General features: G+C 37.5%; 1 protein-coding gene across 1 annotated transcript in view; it reads right to left on the bottom strand.

The window, feature by feature from the left end:
* Window positions 1-19180, bottom strand: part of ANKFN1 (ankyrin repeat and fibronectin type III domain containing 1) — a 198037-nt gene that overhangs the window by 134696 nt on the left and 44161 nt on the right. The window contains exon 5 of the mRNA XM_060204893.1: window positions 17259-17372. Coding sequence (XP_060060876.1) covers window positions 17259-17372 — 114 coding nt within the window. The remainder of the gene's footprint in view (window positions 1-17258; window positions 17373-19180) is intronic.

Raw genomic sequence — 19180 nt, 5'->3', positions numbered from 1 at the left:
ACTTCTGGCACTTATTCTAGTTATACATTGTGGGTAAAAAAATGGATAGATAGGTCCTGAGACTGAGAAAGCAGGACAGACTCTAAGCCTGTTGAGTTGCCAAGCTATAAATCATCTCAACAGCTGCTTATTTTTGTTTGGTTATTATATGTTTCCATTCTGTATTACATGTTTAGAAATGACTAGTCCTTATAGTGTGCTCACAGTGTGTAGAATGCATTCATTTTATCCATGACTCATCAGCAATCAAATCAGAATTGATGGTCAATTAAAATATGAGTTTTAAGATGAAGGAAATGATCTGTAAGGATTAGAAATTTCTTTAAACAATGGTAAAGGCTGCTAGTGAGATGGTGAGCTGCTTGTGTGTATAGCTATTCTAACAAAGGCTTAAGGATTCCCTCAAAGGAACACACATATGGAAAGTTGGAGATTGGAATGGGGTGATTGACTTGCCATTATAAAGTAGACATTTCACTGGGTTTTGGGAGGTTCAAAGAATAATTCATACAATTGTTTGTGAATTTGTTCAGATAAATTTTATGGTTCAACATGGCATAATGGGTGAGCAAGACTTCTTGGTTCATTTCTATTCTCTGTCACTGAAAGGAAGTTTCTAAATATCCCCATGCCCTCGTTTTTTCAGTTAAGGTATTAGTTATCATCCAAATATTTGTTGTAAGGTTTAAATAGGTTGATGTATATAATGTTGTTAGTACACAGTCTGGTATATAGTAACTACTTGATATGTATTATTGTTCCATAGAATGTAAGCTCCCCAGAAACATAATTTTTTGTTTGTTTATTTTGCTTATGGTTGTATCTTTGCGGTTTAGAATACAGCTTGATACATCTAAGGCATCACTAAATTTTTAACAAGTAAATGAATTAATTGAATATACATAGATAGACATGTATTAAACCCTGTGCTAGATACTAAGAATACAGAGATGAACAAAATGTATCTGCTCTGATGAGATTTACATTCACTGCCTGTCTACACATTAGAATAATCTTAGTAGGTCTTAAAAGATATCCCTACTTGAGTAGCCACCTCACAAAAACTCAGATTTGACTGGTCTTGGAAGAGACCTGGGTATGGATCCTGTTGTAATTTTAATGTACACTTTAGTTTGAGAATTCATATTCTAAATATTCTTAGGGATCCATGAGATATTATTCATATAAAGTATCCAATGAATGCAAATTAGATGTATAAAATACCTTACTAGATCTTAAAGATGCTAAAATGTTCTATAATAAAGTGATCTATTTAAACTTAAAAAATACATCACAGAAAGAAGAAATAATTGCAAATTATAAACATTATTTTGAAGGGAAGGAGAAATGCATGACAGAACTTATACTAACCCTGATTTCTATTAAATAAGTAGGAATTATTTTTTTCTGAAGAAATTACTATTCCTAGAGATCTGCCAAAACAGTGGGTAGAGATTGAGAGGAGTAGTGCTCTAGGTAGAGAATAATCATGTAAAGCTCACGTGGGGGGTATTTGTGAGCAGAGAAATGTGCAGTATTATTGGGGTGAAAGAACTAAGGGAAAACATGAAAAAGGCAAGATTTCTACCCTCAAGGAACTCATTTAGTAGAGAAAAACATGCAAATTCCCCAAACTCCTTAATATTGTATCAATCTGTGATTTTTAAACTATTACTGGAAGAAGAAATCAGTGTCAAGAACAACAGTTTTCTAACAGATGTAAAAATCCTAGTTTTATGTTTGCCCATAGGGACCATACATAATTAATTTATTTACGTGTCTTTATTTAATTGTTTTATTAATTATTTACTAGTGCTTTACAAGATTATAAATTAACTCTTGAATTGATTAAATATGGAAAATAATTATAGTTTCCAATGTAATGCATTTGTCTTGTTTGACAAATATCTTTCCAACTACATGGTGTAGAAGTAAAAATATAGAAAAGGTAAAGTAATATAAACTACTAAACTATGTTCTCCATCTATACTTCCTAATATAGAGGTGAATTTGCAATGTTTCATGTCCCCACCAACAGAACGACAGCTGCCACAGTTATCAGAAAGTCTTAAGAGACAGTTTGGCTGCTGTTGCTTCCTCCTTCCCTGTCTTCTTCTTTATGTGTTTCAATTCTCTATACTCCACATATAGCAAAACCATACAGTAGTTATTTGTCTAGATATTCTTTCATAGAATATGCTGACTTAAGTTGATATTAGCATTAGGTGATATTTATTTAGCATTTTGGGAAAGATGTGAGTTGGAGATTGGATCAAGATGCCATGCTGACATAGTCTGCTCATTTCTCTCTTTTAAAAAATTTTTATTTATAAAATGGAAATATTGACAAGACTATAGGACAAGAGGCATATATTTCCCACATCATGTTCAACCCCAGGGCTCCTTATCCAATCCCCTCCCTTGATAGCTTTCCTACTCATTATCTTCCTCTCTTTTTATCTGAAAAAAAAGTTTTCTTAGAACAGTGTAACCCTGATGACTGAAAAAAAGAAAGGATATTTGAAGGAAATGTATCAGAAAGGAAATATAATATTGTGCTAGTTGATTTTATAATACCAAATATGTATGTGCATTCATGAGAGTATATTGTTATTTAACTAAAAATAGAAATACTATGCTGAGAGATTAAGGGAGTATAAGTAAATATGGTATTATGAGAATTAAATTCATTTCTGTGATAGTTAGAATAGCATAGATAAGACCTACAATCGATAGATAAGGAAATAGTCATAGAAGCATCATTAATTAAAGTAGATGGGTAACTGAGAACTTAAGGAATCAAAAGCATTTTGACTGCAAGGAAAGGAATGTGGGGAATGATAGAATGAATAACTTATTTTTAATTTTATGCCTTTTACTACAAAGTAGTTTTTAATTTCTTATATCATTTTGGACAAAATTTTAGAACTTTATATGAGACTGATTGTTAAATTGAGTAAATAAAGTTATATACTCTGAGAGGTGAATATATTTCAGATATCCTGGATCAGATGAAAATAAAAGATCAGGAAATATAGCAGATAAATGGAAACATATAGAAAGTGAAGGAAGGGGGAGCCGGAAGATGGCAGACTGAGAAGCTGCTAGTGGCTTGAACTCTGATCACATCTGGAAACGGTAGGATTTTCTGCCTTTAGTAGGCCAGTCAATAAGTGGTCCTAGTGGTGACACCAAGGAGGTGACTATAACTTAATTTGGGTTAAGAATTAGAGTAGAGGTGGTGCGGACTAGTGGGCAGGCTGCTCCAGACTTCCCAGGTGGCGGTGGGCAAGGCGGGTGTGCCGGCACTGTCCTCAGCCCGGGAAGGTGGCTCCTCCTCCGGTTGCAGAGCGCTGCTGGGCGGCCGGCAGAGGACCAGGAGGGAGCACTATAGCTCGGGGGCTTTCTCTTGGGAGTCTCCAGAGACCAGCGCGACCCTGAGGGCGGATCTGAGGACATCCTTGAGTACAGCTCTCATTGGATCAAAAGGACTTGGAGCTGGTTTTCATTTTTGAGAAATCCTTTTAAAAAGCTTTGGGGAGTGGGGAGGGGGTTTCCCAGAAGATGGCAGACTGAAAAGCTGCTAGTGGCTGAGCTCTGACCACATCTCCTGGAAAAGATAGGATTTTCTGCCTTTAGCAGGCCAGCCAATAAGGGGTCCTAGTGGTGATACCAAGGAGGTGACTATAACTTAATTTGGGTTAAGAATTAGAGTAGGGAAAAAAGGGGAAAAATTTTTTTTCTTCCTTTTAATTTTCAAGCATACCTCCTTCCCGCCCCACCCCCCATAACCAGTCCCTGGGGACCAGCTCCTAGCAGGGAAGGGGAGCTCCTTTTCTTTACCAAATTCCTGCCCCACCAGGGAGTATCATTAATTCTAAGTCTAGACCCTTCTGAAACCTCTGGCCTTTTTTCTCTTTCTAAGTAGCCAGCCCCCCCACCTCACCCCACATAGCTAATTAAATAATTAAAAATAAATACAAAAAAACCCCGTTCCTTTCACTGCCCTTATATGACTGTTCTTTTTCTTATCTTTTTCTTTTTTCTCTCTCTCTTTCTTTTTTTTCTTTTCTTTTTCTCATTCTTGTCATCCCTTCTTCCTTAATCCTACAGCTTCCAAAGTCACAGCCCCCAGCCCCCACACCACAGTGTGCTTTTTTTGAATTCACTGATACACATTTGGGAATTTCCTTTCACTGCTCTTTAATTACAGCTCTTTTTCTTATCTTTTCCCTTTTCTCTCTCTTGTCTCTCTCTCTTTCTCTTTTTTTAATCTTGTCATACACTTCTTCCTTCTTCTTTGCCTTTCTGAATTTGTGAATTATTTTGGGGAAGAAATCTGACTCAGAGTGGACTCTCTATGTGTGTATCTCTGCTCTAGTTCCCTTTCCCCTCTTGTTACCCCTAGAATATACAGTGGTTAGTAGATTTGCATAACTGTCTATTCTTGCTATCCTTTCTTTCTTTTCTCTTTCTTCACTGGGATTTGGTTATTATTTTTTCATGGACTGGAGAAATTGACCAACTGGTAACGATTAAACTACTTCAATACTTGCTTCAGTCGCTACTGTAATTCTGGAGGTTGGTGAGTGCAATTGTCATAAAGGTACTTAGTACAGTGTTACTTGTACTCAAGACACAACAACTGAGGAACAACTGAGCATAAAAAAAAGGAAACACATAAATCAAAAAAAAATGGGTAGATCAAAAACAAATAAAACTGCTACTCCAATGAATGAAGACAAGAGCCCAGAAGAAACTACAAATTAGCCAGAAGTAACCATAGATAAGAAAAGTATGCAAGCAATAATAAACTTATTAATCACAGAAATGAAAACAACATTGGAGGAAAGGAATGGCAGTATTAGGGAAACAACAGTTGAGACCCCCAAGGAAAATACTGATTATCTTGAGGCAATTAGAGAACTGAAAGCTGAAATAGCTGTAATGAAGAAAGAAGCTGAGGCAAGGGAAAGCAGACTAACAGAAGCAGAAAACAGAATTAGTCAGACAGAGGATGAGTTAGAGAAAACAAAGAAAGAGGTGAAACAGCTTAAAAAGAGATTGAGAGGCACTGAAAACAACAACAGAGACATATGGGATGATCTCAAAAGAAGTAACATTCGTATAATTGGCCTGCCAGAGGAAGAAAGAGAGGACGGGGAAGCAAACATTCTAGAGGAAATAATAGAAGAAAACTTCCCACACCTAAATAACAGAAAGGACATCAAGATTCAAGAGGCCCAGAGAGTACCAAACAGAATCAACCAGACCTGAAGACACCAAGACACATCATAGTCACAATGAGAAGACGTAAGGATAAAGAAAGGATCCTAAAGGCTGCAAGAGAGAAACAAAAAGTCACATACAAGGGAAAACCTATAAGATTATCTGAAGACTTCTCCACTCAAACTCTAAAAGCCAGGAGGAGTGGCAAGATATCTATCGAGCCCTGAATGAAAAAGGGTTTCAACCAAGTATAATATATCCTGCTAGACTTTCATTCAAACTAGATGGAGGGATCAAAACCTTCTTAAACAACAGTTAAAGGGGGCAACCATCACCAAGCTGGCCCTGAAAGAGGTTCTGAAAGACCTCTTATCAACAAGAACATCACTATAATACTTGCAATATATCAGAGCAAACAATTTTTTTTGAACAATGGCACTACAATACATTAAATCCATAATATCAATAAACGTCAATGGCTTAAACTCACCCATCAAAAGGCACAGGGTGAGGGGATGGATCAGAAAACATAACCCAACCATATGCTGCTTGCAAGAATCCCATCTGTCACAACAAGATCAACACAGACTTAAGTGAAAGGATGGAAAGCTATCATACAGGTTAATGAACCACAAAAAAGGGCAGGAACAGCCATTCTCATCTCAGACACGATAGATTTTAAATTAAATAAAGTAATAAAAGTCAGGCAAGGACATTACATAATGATTAGAGGATCAATCAGCCAAGAAGATTTAACAATTATTAACATCTATGCACCCAATGAGGGACCATCTAAATACATTAAGCACCTACTGAAAGAATTTCAAAAAAACATCAATAGTAATACAATAATAGTGGGAGACTTCAATACCCCACTCTCACACTTAGACAGATCAACAAAGCAGAGAACCAATAAAGATACAAGAGAATTGAATGAAGAGATTGACAGACTAGACCTCTTGGACATTTTCAGACTCCTCCACCCCAAAAAACTGGAATACACCTTCTTTTCAAATCCACACAACACATACTCAAGGATAGACCACATGTTAGGCCACAAAGACAGCATCAATAAATTCAAGAGCATTGAAATCATCCCAAGTATCTTCTCAGACCACAGTGGAGTAAAACTAACTTTTAACAACAAACGGAAAATTATTAAAAGACATAGAATTTGGAAACTAAACAACATGCTCCTTAAGAACCACTGGGTCAGAGACTCACTCAAACAGGAAATTCAAATGTTCCTGGAAACTAATGAAAATGAAGACACAACCTATCAAAATATTTGGGACACAGCGAAAGCAGTACTGAGAGGGAAACTTATAGCTATACAATCACATATTAAACACCAAGAAGAAGCCCAAATGAACGACCTTACTACACACCTCAAGGACTTAGAGGAAGAGGAACAAAGGAACCCTAAAGCAACCAGAAGGACAGAAATCACTAAAGTTAGAGCAGAAATAAACAGCATCGAAAATAAAAGAACCATACAAAAGATCAATGAAGCCAAATGTTGGTTCTTTGAAAGACTAAACAAAATTGACAAACCCCTAGCCAGACTCACCAAACAAAAAAGAGAGAAGACTCAAATTAATAGAATTGTAAACGATACAGGAGATATCACAACTGACACCACAGAAATCCAGAGAATTCTGCGAAACTTCTATAAAGAACTATATGCCACCAAGCTAGAGAATCTGGAAGAAATGGAACAATTCCTAGAAACCTATGCACTTCCAAAACTGAACCAAGAAGAACTACAAAATCTAAATGCACCAATCACAGACAAAGAAATTGAAACCGTTATTAAGAATCTCCCCAACAACAAAAGTCCTTGACCATATGGCTTCACAAATGAATTCTACAAAACTTTCAGGAAATAGTTAGTACCCATAACTTCTTAAGCTTTTCCATAAGATTGAAGAAACAGGAATATTCCCTTCCAACTTCTATGAAGCCAACATCACCCTGATACCAAAAGCTGATACGGACAGAACAAAAAAGGAAAACTACAGACCAATATCTCTGATGAACATAGATGACAAAATATGAAACAAGATCTTGGCCAACCGGATACAGCAACACATCAAAAAGATTGTTCATCACGACCAAGTGGGATTCATCCCAGGAATGCAAGGCTGGTTCAACATCTGTAAGTCAATCAATGTCATTCACCACATCAATTAAAGCAAAGCCAAACACCACATGATTATCTCAATAGATGCAGAGAAAGCCTTTGACAAAATCCAATACCCATTCATGCTCAAAACTCTACAAAAAAAGGGAATAGATGGGAAATTCCTCAAGATAGTGGAATCCGAGGGGAGAGGAAGATGGCGGCCTGAGAAGTTGCTGACAGCAAGCGCTCTGACCGCATCGTCGGCAACGGTTCCAGATGCCACCAGGATGCTGGCTAGGCTTCCCTGGATTGAAGACCCCACCAATGTGTCCTGGAGCTCAGCTTCCCCAGAGTCACACCCTACTAGGGAAAGAGAGAGGCAGACTGGGGGTATGGACCGACCAGTCAACGCCCATGTTCAGCGGGGAAGCAATTACAGAAGCCAGACCTTCTACCTTCTGCATCCCTCAACGACCCTGGGTCCATGCTCCCAGAGGGATAGAGAATGGGAAAGCTATCAGGGGAGGGGGTGGGTTATGGGGATTGGGTGTTGGGAATTGTGTGGAGTTGTACCCCTCCTACCTTATGCTTTTGTTCACTAATCCTTTCTTAAATAAAAAATTAAAAAAAAAAAAGATAGTGGAATCCATATATAGCAAACCTACAGCCAACATCATACTCAATGGACAGAAGCTGAAAGCATTCCCCCTCAGATCGGGGACTAGACAGGGCTGTCCACTGTCACCGTTACTCTTCAACATAGTATTGGAAGTTCTTGCCATAGCCATCAGGCAAGAGAAAGAAATCAAAGGAATACAGATAGGAAGTCAAGCTCTCACTATTTGCAGATGATATGATAGTATACATAGAAAGACCTAAAGAATCCAGCAGAAAATTACTGGAAGTTATTAGGCAATATAGCAAGGTATCAGGCTACAAAATCAGTGTACAAAAATCAGTGGCATTTCTTTATGCAAACACTAAATCTGAAGAAGAAGACATCCAGAAATCACTCCCATTTACTGTTTCAGCAAAATCAATCAAATACCTAGGAATAAAGTTGACCATAGAAGTGAAAGACTTGTATGCTGAAAACTATGAGTCGCTACTCAAGGAAATAGAAACTGATACCAAGAAATGGAAAGATATCCCATGCTTATGGATTGGAAGAATAAATATCATCAAAATGAACATTCTCCCCAGAGCCATATACAAATTTAATGCAATACCCATTAAAGTTCCACCAAGCTTCTTTAAGAGAATAGAACAAACACTACAATCATTTATCTGGAACCTGAAAACACCTAGAATTGCCAAAACCATCTTGAGGAAAAGAAACAGAAATGGAGGCATCACACTCCCAGACCTTAAAATATATTATAAAGCCATCATCATCAAAACAGCATGGTACTGGAACAAAAATAGGCACACAGACCGGTGGAACAGAATTGAAAGCCCAGAAATAAATCCCAACACCTATGGGCATCTAATCTTTGATAAGGGGGCCCAAAGGATTAAATGGAAAAAGGAGGCTCTCTTTAATAAATGGTGCTGGGAAAACTGGGTTGTAACATGCAGAAGAATGAAATTGAACCACTTTATCTCACCAGAAACAAAAATCAACTTCAAATGGATCAAAGACCTAGATGTCAGACCAGAAACAATCAAATACTTAGAGGAAAACATTGGTAAAACACTTTCCCACCTATACCACAAGGACATTTTTGATGAATCAAACCCAATTGCAAGGAAGACTAAAGCAGAAACAAACCAATGGGACTACATCAAATTGAAAAGCTTCTGCACATCCAAAGAAACTATTAAACAGAGAGACCCCTCACAGAATGGGAGAAGATCTTCACATGCCATTCATCAGACAAGAAACTAATCACCAAAATATATAAAGAGCTCAGCAAACTTAGCACCAAAAAAGCAAATGACCCCATCCAAAAATGGGCAGAGGATATGAACAAAACATTCACCTCAGTGGAGATCCAAAAGGCTAACAAACATATGAAAAACTGTTCTAGGTCAATGATTGTCAGAGAAATGCAAATTAAGAAATGCTGGAGAGGATGTGGGGACAGAGGAACCCTTTTACATTGCTGGTAGGAATGTAAATTGGTACAGCATGTGTGGAGACCAGTCTGGAAAACTCTCAAAATGCTAGACATGACCTTCCATATGATCCAGTAATTCCTCTCCTGGGCTTATACCCCAAGGATTCCATAACACCCAACCAAAAAGAGGTATGTACTCCTATGTTCATAGCAGCACAATTCATAATAGCTAAAACCTGGAAGCAACCCAGGTGCCCAACACCAGATGAGTGGCTGAGAAAGCTGTGGTATATATACACAATGGAATACTATGCAGCTATCAAGAACAATGAACCCACCTTCTCTGACCGATCTTGGGCAGAGCTAGAAGGAATTATGTTAAGTGAGCTAAGTCAGAAAGATAAAGATGAGTATGGGATGATCCCACTCATCAACAGAAGTTGAGGAAGAAGATCTGAAAGGGAAACTAAAAGCAGGACCTGACCAAATTGTAAGTAGGGCACCAAAGTAAAAACCCTGTGTTGAGGGGTAGACATTCAGCTTCCTGGGCCAGTGGGGGGTGGGAGTGTGTGGGAGGGATGGGTTACAGTGTTTTGGTGGTGGGAATGGTGTTTATGTACACCCCTAGCAAAATGTAGACATATAAATCACTAGTTAATTAATATGAGAGGGGGAAAATCAATTGTATGTCTCAAAGTTTTTCAAAACACAAACTGAAACTTTTTAATATATAGGCTGTGTATTTGTTATGCAGACTCTCTCAAAAGCCTAGACCAAGTAGATTAAAAGCATCCAACAGCACAGCTATATAAAAGATACTGGATACTGTACAGCAAACCATAACAAAAGGACTTTTCAAAGTTAACCCAATTACCAAATAATGTGATGATAACATTAACTATCGATTGTCTTTTTGAACCCTAAGACAGCAGGAACCTCACATCTCCACTATAGAGCCCCTACTTCTCCCAGTCCTGGAACCCTTGGATAGGGCCCACTTTCCCGTACGTGTCTCCCAATCCATACCAAATAATATTGCATCTGCCGATCACAACCTAACCAACGCAACGATTGCCACCTCAACATACTTCACCTCAGACTGTATCCAGAGACTTCACATGAGGAATGACAACCCTTCAGCTTCATTACTCAGGTGAGACCTTTCCTTTTATAGTATAGTCTAATTTCATCTCAGGTGGTTCACTTTCTAACAAAGTTCCATAACCTAGATATACACCAGTTTCTGTGAGAGAGAGCTTATGTTCACACGTATCCATAAACTACTGCAAAATATATACCTGAAAGCAGAAGTACACTAGAGTTTGCAGTGAGTACCTCCCTAACACTTCCTCTCCACTATTCCAAGCTTTGGGTCCACGATTGCTCAACAATTTGTTTGGCTTCATATGTTAACTCTCTTTTCAATCACCAGGTTCCAGATGCCACCAGGATGCCGGCCAGGCTTCCCTCGATTGAAGACCCCACCAATGTGTCCTGGAGCTCAGCTTCCCCAGAGACCCACCCTACTAGGGAAAGAGAGAGGCAGACTGGGAGTATGGACTGACCAGTCAACGCCCATGTTCAGCGGGGAAGGAATTACAGAAGCCAGACCTTCTACCTTCTGCAACCCTCAATGACCCTGGGTCCATCCTCCCAGAGGGATAGAGAATGGGAAAGCTATCAGGGGAAGGGGTGGGTTATGCAGATTTGGTGGTGGGAATTGTGTGGAGTTGTACCCCTCCTATCTTACGGTTTTGTTAATTAATCCTTTCTAAAATAAAAAACAAACAAACAAAAAAAAAAGAAAGTGAAGGAACCTGTGAGACAGCATAATGTTTATGTAAAAGACTTTCATGTCTGTGGATCCTAGGCTCCAGATTTTAATCCCCAGAGCTGAGCAGTGCTCTGATCTAACTAACTAACTAACTAACTCTCTCTTTTAAAAAGAAAGAAGTTATTTACAAACAAAATAGAACTGGAACAAGTAATATTCAATAAGAAATAAAATAGCTCAGAGGTCAAAACATCAAATGGACAACTACTTATGGTAAAAGAAGGGGATGTATTTGACATTCATATTCATATAGTTTGCCCAGCAGAGTTTACATAATCTTTTTAGACACCATTTATGGTACATATCCAAATGATTCATTGGTTAGCCACAGCAAGAATTTTTGAAAGAATTTATTTATTTATTCATGAGAAAGATAGGAGGAGAGAAAGAACCAGCCAGAGTGATGGTACATGTGCTGCTGGGGATTGAACTCAGGACCTCATTCTTGAGAGTCTAGTGCCTTAGCCACTGCACCACCTCCCACACTCACAAGTAAGAATTTTAAAGTTATCAAAAAATATTCTATCTCAATCTATTTCAAATGCTTCTTAATATGCTACCAAAAAAAAAGAAAGAAACTAATAATAAAATATAGCAAAAATATGGTCACTTAGATTACAAAAGCTTTTTTTTTTCTAAAAATGTCTTCAAACCATATGTAAATAATGATAACTATAGTGGCCTATTTTAAATAGTTTGAGTGTGAGCAAATAGTAGCCTAGAGAAAATTTATAGCCTTCAATTAATGAGTTAGTACAGAAGAGAGATGAAGGAGCTGTTGGTATGCTTCTAATTCTGCTTTTAAAAACCCCTTCTGTTTCATTTGGTTTAATCCCCCCTGTATTCTATTTATATAACACTGTATTCTATTTACATAACCTCTGTTAACAAGCACCACCCTCCCTCCAGGGCATTGGTGGTTCAGTGGTAGAATTCTTGCCTGCTCCGCCCCCTCTCCTTGTCATACCCTGATTTTCACCAGTCACTTTTCTCTCCACCCTCTCTGTGTCGCATCCTGTTCCCACCCTACTGGGCTAGTATATTTATAAGGACAAGATTGTTTGTAGTGTAGAGTTTAGTTTAGCTTAGCTTGGTATAGATTGCGCTGCATCCTGCATGAATAAAGAGATACTGCGTACAGCTCAACCATGAGTCCCTGGTCATCTGTTACCCGCCCGTGAAGCCAGCCCGGCGAAAACAACAAGGGGCAAATAACGTTTTCAAATAAAAATATAGAATTAAAAAAATACTAATGTAAATCCATAGGAAGTGGTGGGAATTGGAAAGGTTAGTAAAAAAAGACATGGGGGTGCACAGTTAGCAATAGCAGAAAAGAAATTCTCACAGATTAAGTAGAAGTACATACAATGAATATGGCACTATATTTTAATCAAAACAAACAAAATTAATTGAAACAAACTATGTCTGCTAGTGGGAGACTGATAAATTATGATACCTGTAACTAGGCAGTAGATGTATAACTTTTTTTTGTCTCTCTTAGTTACTATTATTTCAAAATATTCACTTTGCTCCTTCAAAGAAAGGTTAAATAAAGTTATACATCTTTTTCTTTGTGGAATTGAGTCATTTCAATCCAGTAAGAAGAGTATCTACCTCAAACTTATTGTGAGATTAATTTTTCAATTAATTAAATATGGAAAATAATCATAGTTTCCAGTGTAATGCATTTGTCTTGTTTGACAAATATCTTTCCAATTACATGGTGTAGAAGTAAAAATATAAAAATATAAAAAGGGGGGAGTCGGGCTGTAGCGCAGTGGGTTAAGCGCAGGTGGCACAAAGCACAAGGACTGGCATAAGGATCCCGGTTCGAACCCCGGCTCCCCACCTCCAGGGGAGTCGCTTCACAGGCGGTGAAGCAGGTCTGCAGGTGTCTATCTTTCTCTCCCCCCCTCTGTCTTCCCCTCCTCTCTCCATTTCTCTTTGTCCTATCCAACAACGACGACAACAACAATAATAACTACAACAATAAAACAACAAGGGCAACAAAAGGGAATAAATAAAATAATTATTTTAAAAAAAAAGAAAAAATATAAAAAGGGTAAAATAATATAAATTTTGAAACTGTGTGCATCTAAAATCACAAAAGCATGATTTTTTTTTTTTTTTGCTTTATTTTTTTTACCAGAGCACTGCTCAGCTCTGGTTTATGGTGGTGTGGAGGATTAAACCTGGGCCTTTGGAGCAAGTCTCTTTGCATAACCATTATGCTATCTACCCCCACAAAAGCATGCTTTTCTTAAGTCTTAGGAAGTGGTGTTTCAAGTGGTCAAGTTACTATTAAATCCATACTATTGTTACAAAGTATTGATTCTGAGGATTGTAATGCATTAGTGGACTCAACCTCCTAAAAGTTGCTATTTCCTTAGGTCTCTCTTTCTTTCTAGAATTCTTTACCTTCTTTTATTTCTTAGTAAGAATTTAGAGGTGGCAATTGGCCTATTTGCAGAAGTTGATACAGTAGTGATTTCTTAAAAGTCCTGACAATATCTCTAAGGATAATTTTTTTTATTTGTTTAACATCATAAGATGAATAATGATCTTACAAAGCTATTATGAGGATAAATTAAGGTGGTGGTTTTTAATTCATCAGGGAACAAACAGGTCAGGTAGAAAGCAAGGTGGGTGGATACATAATCCAAATCCAAATCAAAATACTTTCCCCATTTATTGAAGAAACTAACGTAGCATCTTTTAATTAACAACCCCCCCCAAATGTTAGCATTTCTAAGGTTGCCTTTTCATTAATTCTTTTTTTCAGGAGGACATGTATTTAAATAAACACATATATAGTTGTCTCATGATCACATGATTGGAGGCCTAGAAGTCCTAACATTTCCTGGCAGTAAGCTAGAGATCAGTAGATTGATCACTTCAATCTGTATAAAGGTCTGAGAGCCAGGAAAGCTGATGAACTGAGTTCAAGTAAAAGGGCAATGAAAGAACAACATCCGGTCTCAGTCAGGCAGTTATCTTGCTCATACTCAGTCCCTACATTCTATTGTGTTTCATTCATTGGATGAGTCCTTTAGGGAGGACAATCTCTTTACTGTGTCACTAAATTCATTGACTCACTGTTAATTTCATTCAAAAACAAGAGGCTGTCTTTTTAAAAAGTTAGCAAGTATTTAATCTTGTCAATGGGAAATGGATACTGCATTAACACCTGTTGTAGGATACGTTCTTTTCACTTACTCACCAATTTTGTAAATAGCAGAAAATCAACTTTTTTTTGGAAAAATTGTGTTGATAAGTTGTGTGTGTAGCAGTGATAAGCATACAGATTCAGATTTTGTTCTTTAAAGAATTAATTAACCAACTAATTAATTTTTCAAAGTGGGAGAGGAAAGAGAAATCAAAATCAGACCACCACCCAGTTCTGATATATGGTGGTACTATGGATTGAATTTGGACTTTCTTGGGTCTCGGACATGTAGATTCTGTGTTTTAACTCTGAGCTATCTCCTCAGCTCTCAAGCCACATTTTCTTTCAAACACTGACTTATGCATGTAGGGGAAAAACATTCAGTTGTCAGAATGGGCCTGAGGTTTTGCTAAACCCAGACATTCTGGAGAGTGGTCTGAGATGTTTTTGCCAAACCTTGCATACTGCAGGGTTTAGCTTTCCCTCTAACCAATTAGATAATTGCCATTTCTTTCTGTGGATTTCTCAATTGTTTCTTCTTCCTTAAAGCAAACAAAATAATTGGTCTTGTCTCAGGGTAATGTTGCTAATATTTCTATAATTAAATAATTACTTCAGCCCTGAATTAAAAATTGTCCTGCTGTGTCTGGGTACAGTAGGCTGCCAACTGTTTTAAATAACCTTTTAGAGTGGTCAGGTTAAGGGCTCAATTTGTGACCTTATAAATTAACAAAAGAAAACCTACTCCAAAATGCAACAGACAATTCTATTTATAATGTTAATTAATCTTCTCCAGTCACTAATATAATCCACTTGTGACCTTTCATTTCAACCTCACCCAAATGTAAGTCTCCTGAGATGAGATGTGTTAATATGTGAATGTTGATAGAATTTGCTAGCATTGTAGTCAAGTATTAAATAGCTGACAGTTTGGATAAATTAGCTCCTGATAGCTCACTAATCAAATCTAAGAAGAAAATGTCAGGTTTGGCAGCATCAAAACTCTTAGCTGGAGAGAGTTAGAAAGAAAGGAAAATGCCTACATCTGACATTGCTTGCAAATAACTGGCTCTGAATTTCAGTAAGACTTGGCACATGAGACAACTGAAGGAAAGTGTCAGAATTTTTCAAAGGATGGCTGAGGAAGGATATTCTGGGTGGTTGCATTTATCTGCAGTCACTAATATCCCAAGACTGTCCTCTTTTAGCCTGATCCAGAAAACTCTTAAGTGATAACTAATTCAATGAACTGTTACATAAATTATATCAGAGTTATTTGGAAAACTTCTGATTTATCTGTGAAAGCTACAAAGTATGAAGACTGTTTATAGACATAAGAGGTTCTCTTGAGGCAAGGCCCTGAAAAGCCAGGCAGTATGTATATTACTTGGATATTTTTGTGCCCTTAGATAGCAGCAGTGACCTGAACACAGAAATTCAGTCCTGTGACCTGGCATCTTGAAATATGCATGGAGAGGTTTATCAGGTTTTGGGACAGGTCAGACTATTTCCATATGCCTTCATGAATCAGTAAAAATACACCTTTTTTTTTTTTCTTTTTTAGACTACCGTATTTAGGAGTCAAAATGACATGACATTTCTAGGTCTCCTGTAAAACTTTCTGTGAATTTCTGAGCCTCATTGCCTCAGTTTTATTATTCACAAAATGGGAATTATGGGTTGTGGATTTGACTTAGTGGTAATGGTGAAGCAGTACCCTGATGTCATTTGTTCTTTAAAAATGCATTTTTAAATGTGGCAATAATGAGAGTAGTTGCTTTATGGAGTTGTTCCAAAGGCTAGAGTTTAATGCGTATAATGACTTTAAACAATGACTGGCATATAGTTGACACCATGTAAACCTTGATTGACTGTTATCAAAATATCTGTGCAGTGTCTTTCTCTGGATTCTCTTTCTTTCCTCTCCAGATCTTTTACAAGACCAAGCTATTGTTCCAGAATAGTTTCCTAATTCATGCCCTTATTCTGAAGTGCTGTTTCTTCCAACACATCACTCACAGTATTGTATTTAAATCTTTCCAAAGTTGACTTCTGATCTTGTCTTTTGTCTAGTGGTCTTCAGAACTCCTAAAATATATTTCAAATTCCTTAACTTTGATTTCAAGCATCATTTTTACTCCTATATTCCTCTCTGATTTTACATTTCATTACATCTTCTCATGAGACATTCCTTTCTCTGGAACCAAACTATTTCTATGTGCTCCTTCTACTTGTCCAGGTATGTTCTTTGTTTATTCCTACGATCAGTGTTCTCTCCACTTGGAATTTATTTTCCACTCAGTACCTTCTGGTCCAAATCTTAGTCAACCTTGGAAGTCAAGCCCAAATGCATCTCGATCCTGGGATTTTTCTTTTCTGACCTCCAGTGCAATTTTTCTTTCCTTTAAAAAAAAATACCTTACTTTTTTTTTTTTTAACATTACACCATCAATTTATATATGCCCTTCCATTTTTGTTTACCCCATATAGTCATCTTTAAATTTTCTTGTCTGTGTGTTTTTTGAATTGAGGCTGCTTCAGTGTGTCATACTCAGCCCTGTCCTTAACCCTATGCTGCACACAAGCCCTCTGCAAACATGAAGGTACAATTTATATTTACTGAGAGGCATGGAGTGAGCCTTGTTGTGGTTTATCCTTTTCTGTGACTTATTTTCAGTCAATTTATTGCTATAGAAATATTTCAACTCCACAAGAGAATGGGATGAAAAATTCTATCATCAGGAAAACCAAATATGCAAAATGCACAATTGATTCTCAGCAAATTCTTTTCTTTTCTTTTTTTTTTTTTTAAGATGAAACAATAAAATATATCGAGTTTGGTACCTTTATATCTGGTGACTACAGCTGCGTTGACACTAAGAGGCTCTTGGAAGCTGACAGTGAGTGATGTGCTGCTGGTTACCATGAGACACGCATTGGTTGGCACCTCAGGGGCTCCTGGGACAGAAGGAAAAACACAAGGAGCTTAACATAGCAAATCCTTTTCAAACAATGTTCCTGCCTCTTCAAAGGATACCCTGAAACACACACTGTGGAAACATTTGTTTGTAGAGCCTAATAGCTTTTGCTTTTGAATATTTTCGTTAGAAGTCTCTATGGCCTTTATTTGTTGCCATCATGGTTTTATTTGAGCATTAGAACATCTTCTGTAGGGGTAAATAATACCAGTTAAAACTTCCCAAGGTATCATGAAAACACAATAGGAGATTGGGCTGGACCAGTAGAGAGGAGGCCAGAAGGCATTAGAAGGAATTAAGATAGATAGAGACACTACATTTCATACAATTCTTTCATGTCAGTCATTTCTTTCAAGGCTTTTACATTCTTGTTGGGTAGAAAGGGAAAGTAATACTTCCATTTTATGGGCAAGGATAACTTTAGAACTACAGAGGCCAAATTACTTGTTCAAAGACATACAGAAGGCATGCGTCTGACGAAAACCTATGCTTGATTCTGGGATTTACCCAGTAATTTACCTGGTTTACCTGATGCCTCCTTTATAAAAGTAGTGGTTTTTTAAGAAACAGTTTGTGGGAAAATGTCAATAGATTAACAATATATTAAGTTTTTTTTTTTTCTTCAAGTTTGTCGCTGGGGCTCAGTGCCAGCATTACAAACCCACTGCTCCTGGAGGCTATTTTTTCCATTTTTGTTGCCCTTGTTGTGGTTATTATAGCTGTTGTTGTTGGATAGGACAGACAGAAATGGAGAGAGGGGAAGACAGAGAGGAGGAGAGAAAGATAGACACCTGCAGACCTGCTTCTACACTTGTGAAACAACCCCCCTGCATGTAGGGAGTTGTGGGCTCGAACCGGGATCCTTACCGGGTCCTTGACTTCGTGCCATGTTTGCTTAACCCACTGCACTACCACCCAACCACCAATGTATTAAGTTTTAAAGAATTCATGATGAGGGAGGGGATAGATAGCATAATGGTTATGCAAAGAGACTCTCATGCATGAGGCTCCAAAGTCCCGAGCTCAATCCCTTATACCACCACCAGCCAGAGCTGACCAATGCTCTGAAAAAAAAAATTCCTGAGGGTTGTAGGCATTCCATAATATCAAAAAGGTGTTTCAAAACTTAGAAAATGTCCTTAAAAAAGAGATAAGTTGTGGTCCGGAAGGTGGTGCAGTGGATAAAGCATCAGACTTTCAGGCATGAGGTCCTGAGTTCAATCCCTGGCTGCACATGTACCAGAGTGATGTCTGGTTCTCTCTCTCTCCTCCTATCTTTCTCATAAATAAATAAATAAATTTTTTTAAAAAAAAGATAATTTAAAAATATTACTGCCAGCATCAACCTGTCATAAATGAAGCACAATAGTAAATATATTTATTAAAATGGCTGAGTATATTTCAAAAGAAACATGTATCAACATTGCTAAAGAGATGACTTAATATTTAAAGCAAACTTTTACTAATGTTGCTTCAGTTATGTCCTTCAAGAGAAAGGATTATGTCTAGGTTTGGTCCTTAGAAAGTTACTATTTTAGAAAACAAGGTTTTTGTTGGATTTGATCTTTGTGTATATCAAAACTAAGCCTCCTAAAACATGGACAGACATAGACATAAATGAATGAACTGACCTCTCCCTTTCATTTAGAATTTCAAATCTAATATTATCTTGTTCCAACAAGATCTCCCCTTGGAATAAGGGTCTGGTATTTCACTAATATGTGAAATACACACATACACACGTACACATACAACCTCAGTGGTTACACTAAGCATTAACATCCAGAG

The sequence above is a fragment of the Erinaceus europaeus genome, chromosome 12 (genome assembly GCF_950295315.1).
Source record: "Erinaceus europaeus chromosome 12, mEriEur2.1, whole genome shotgun sequence".
NCBI lineage: Eukaryota > Metazoa > Chordata > Mammalia > Eulipotyphla > Erinaceidae > Erinaceus > Erinaceus europaeus.
Note: the sequence above shows the minus strand (reverse complement) of the source record. Positions and strands in the feature narration are given on the sequence as shown.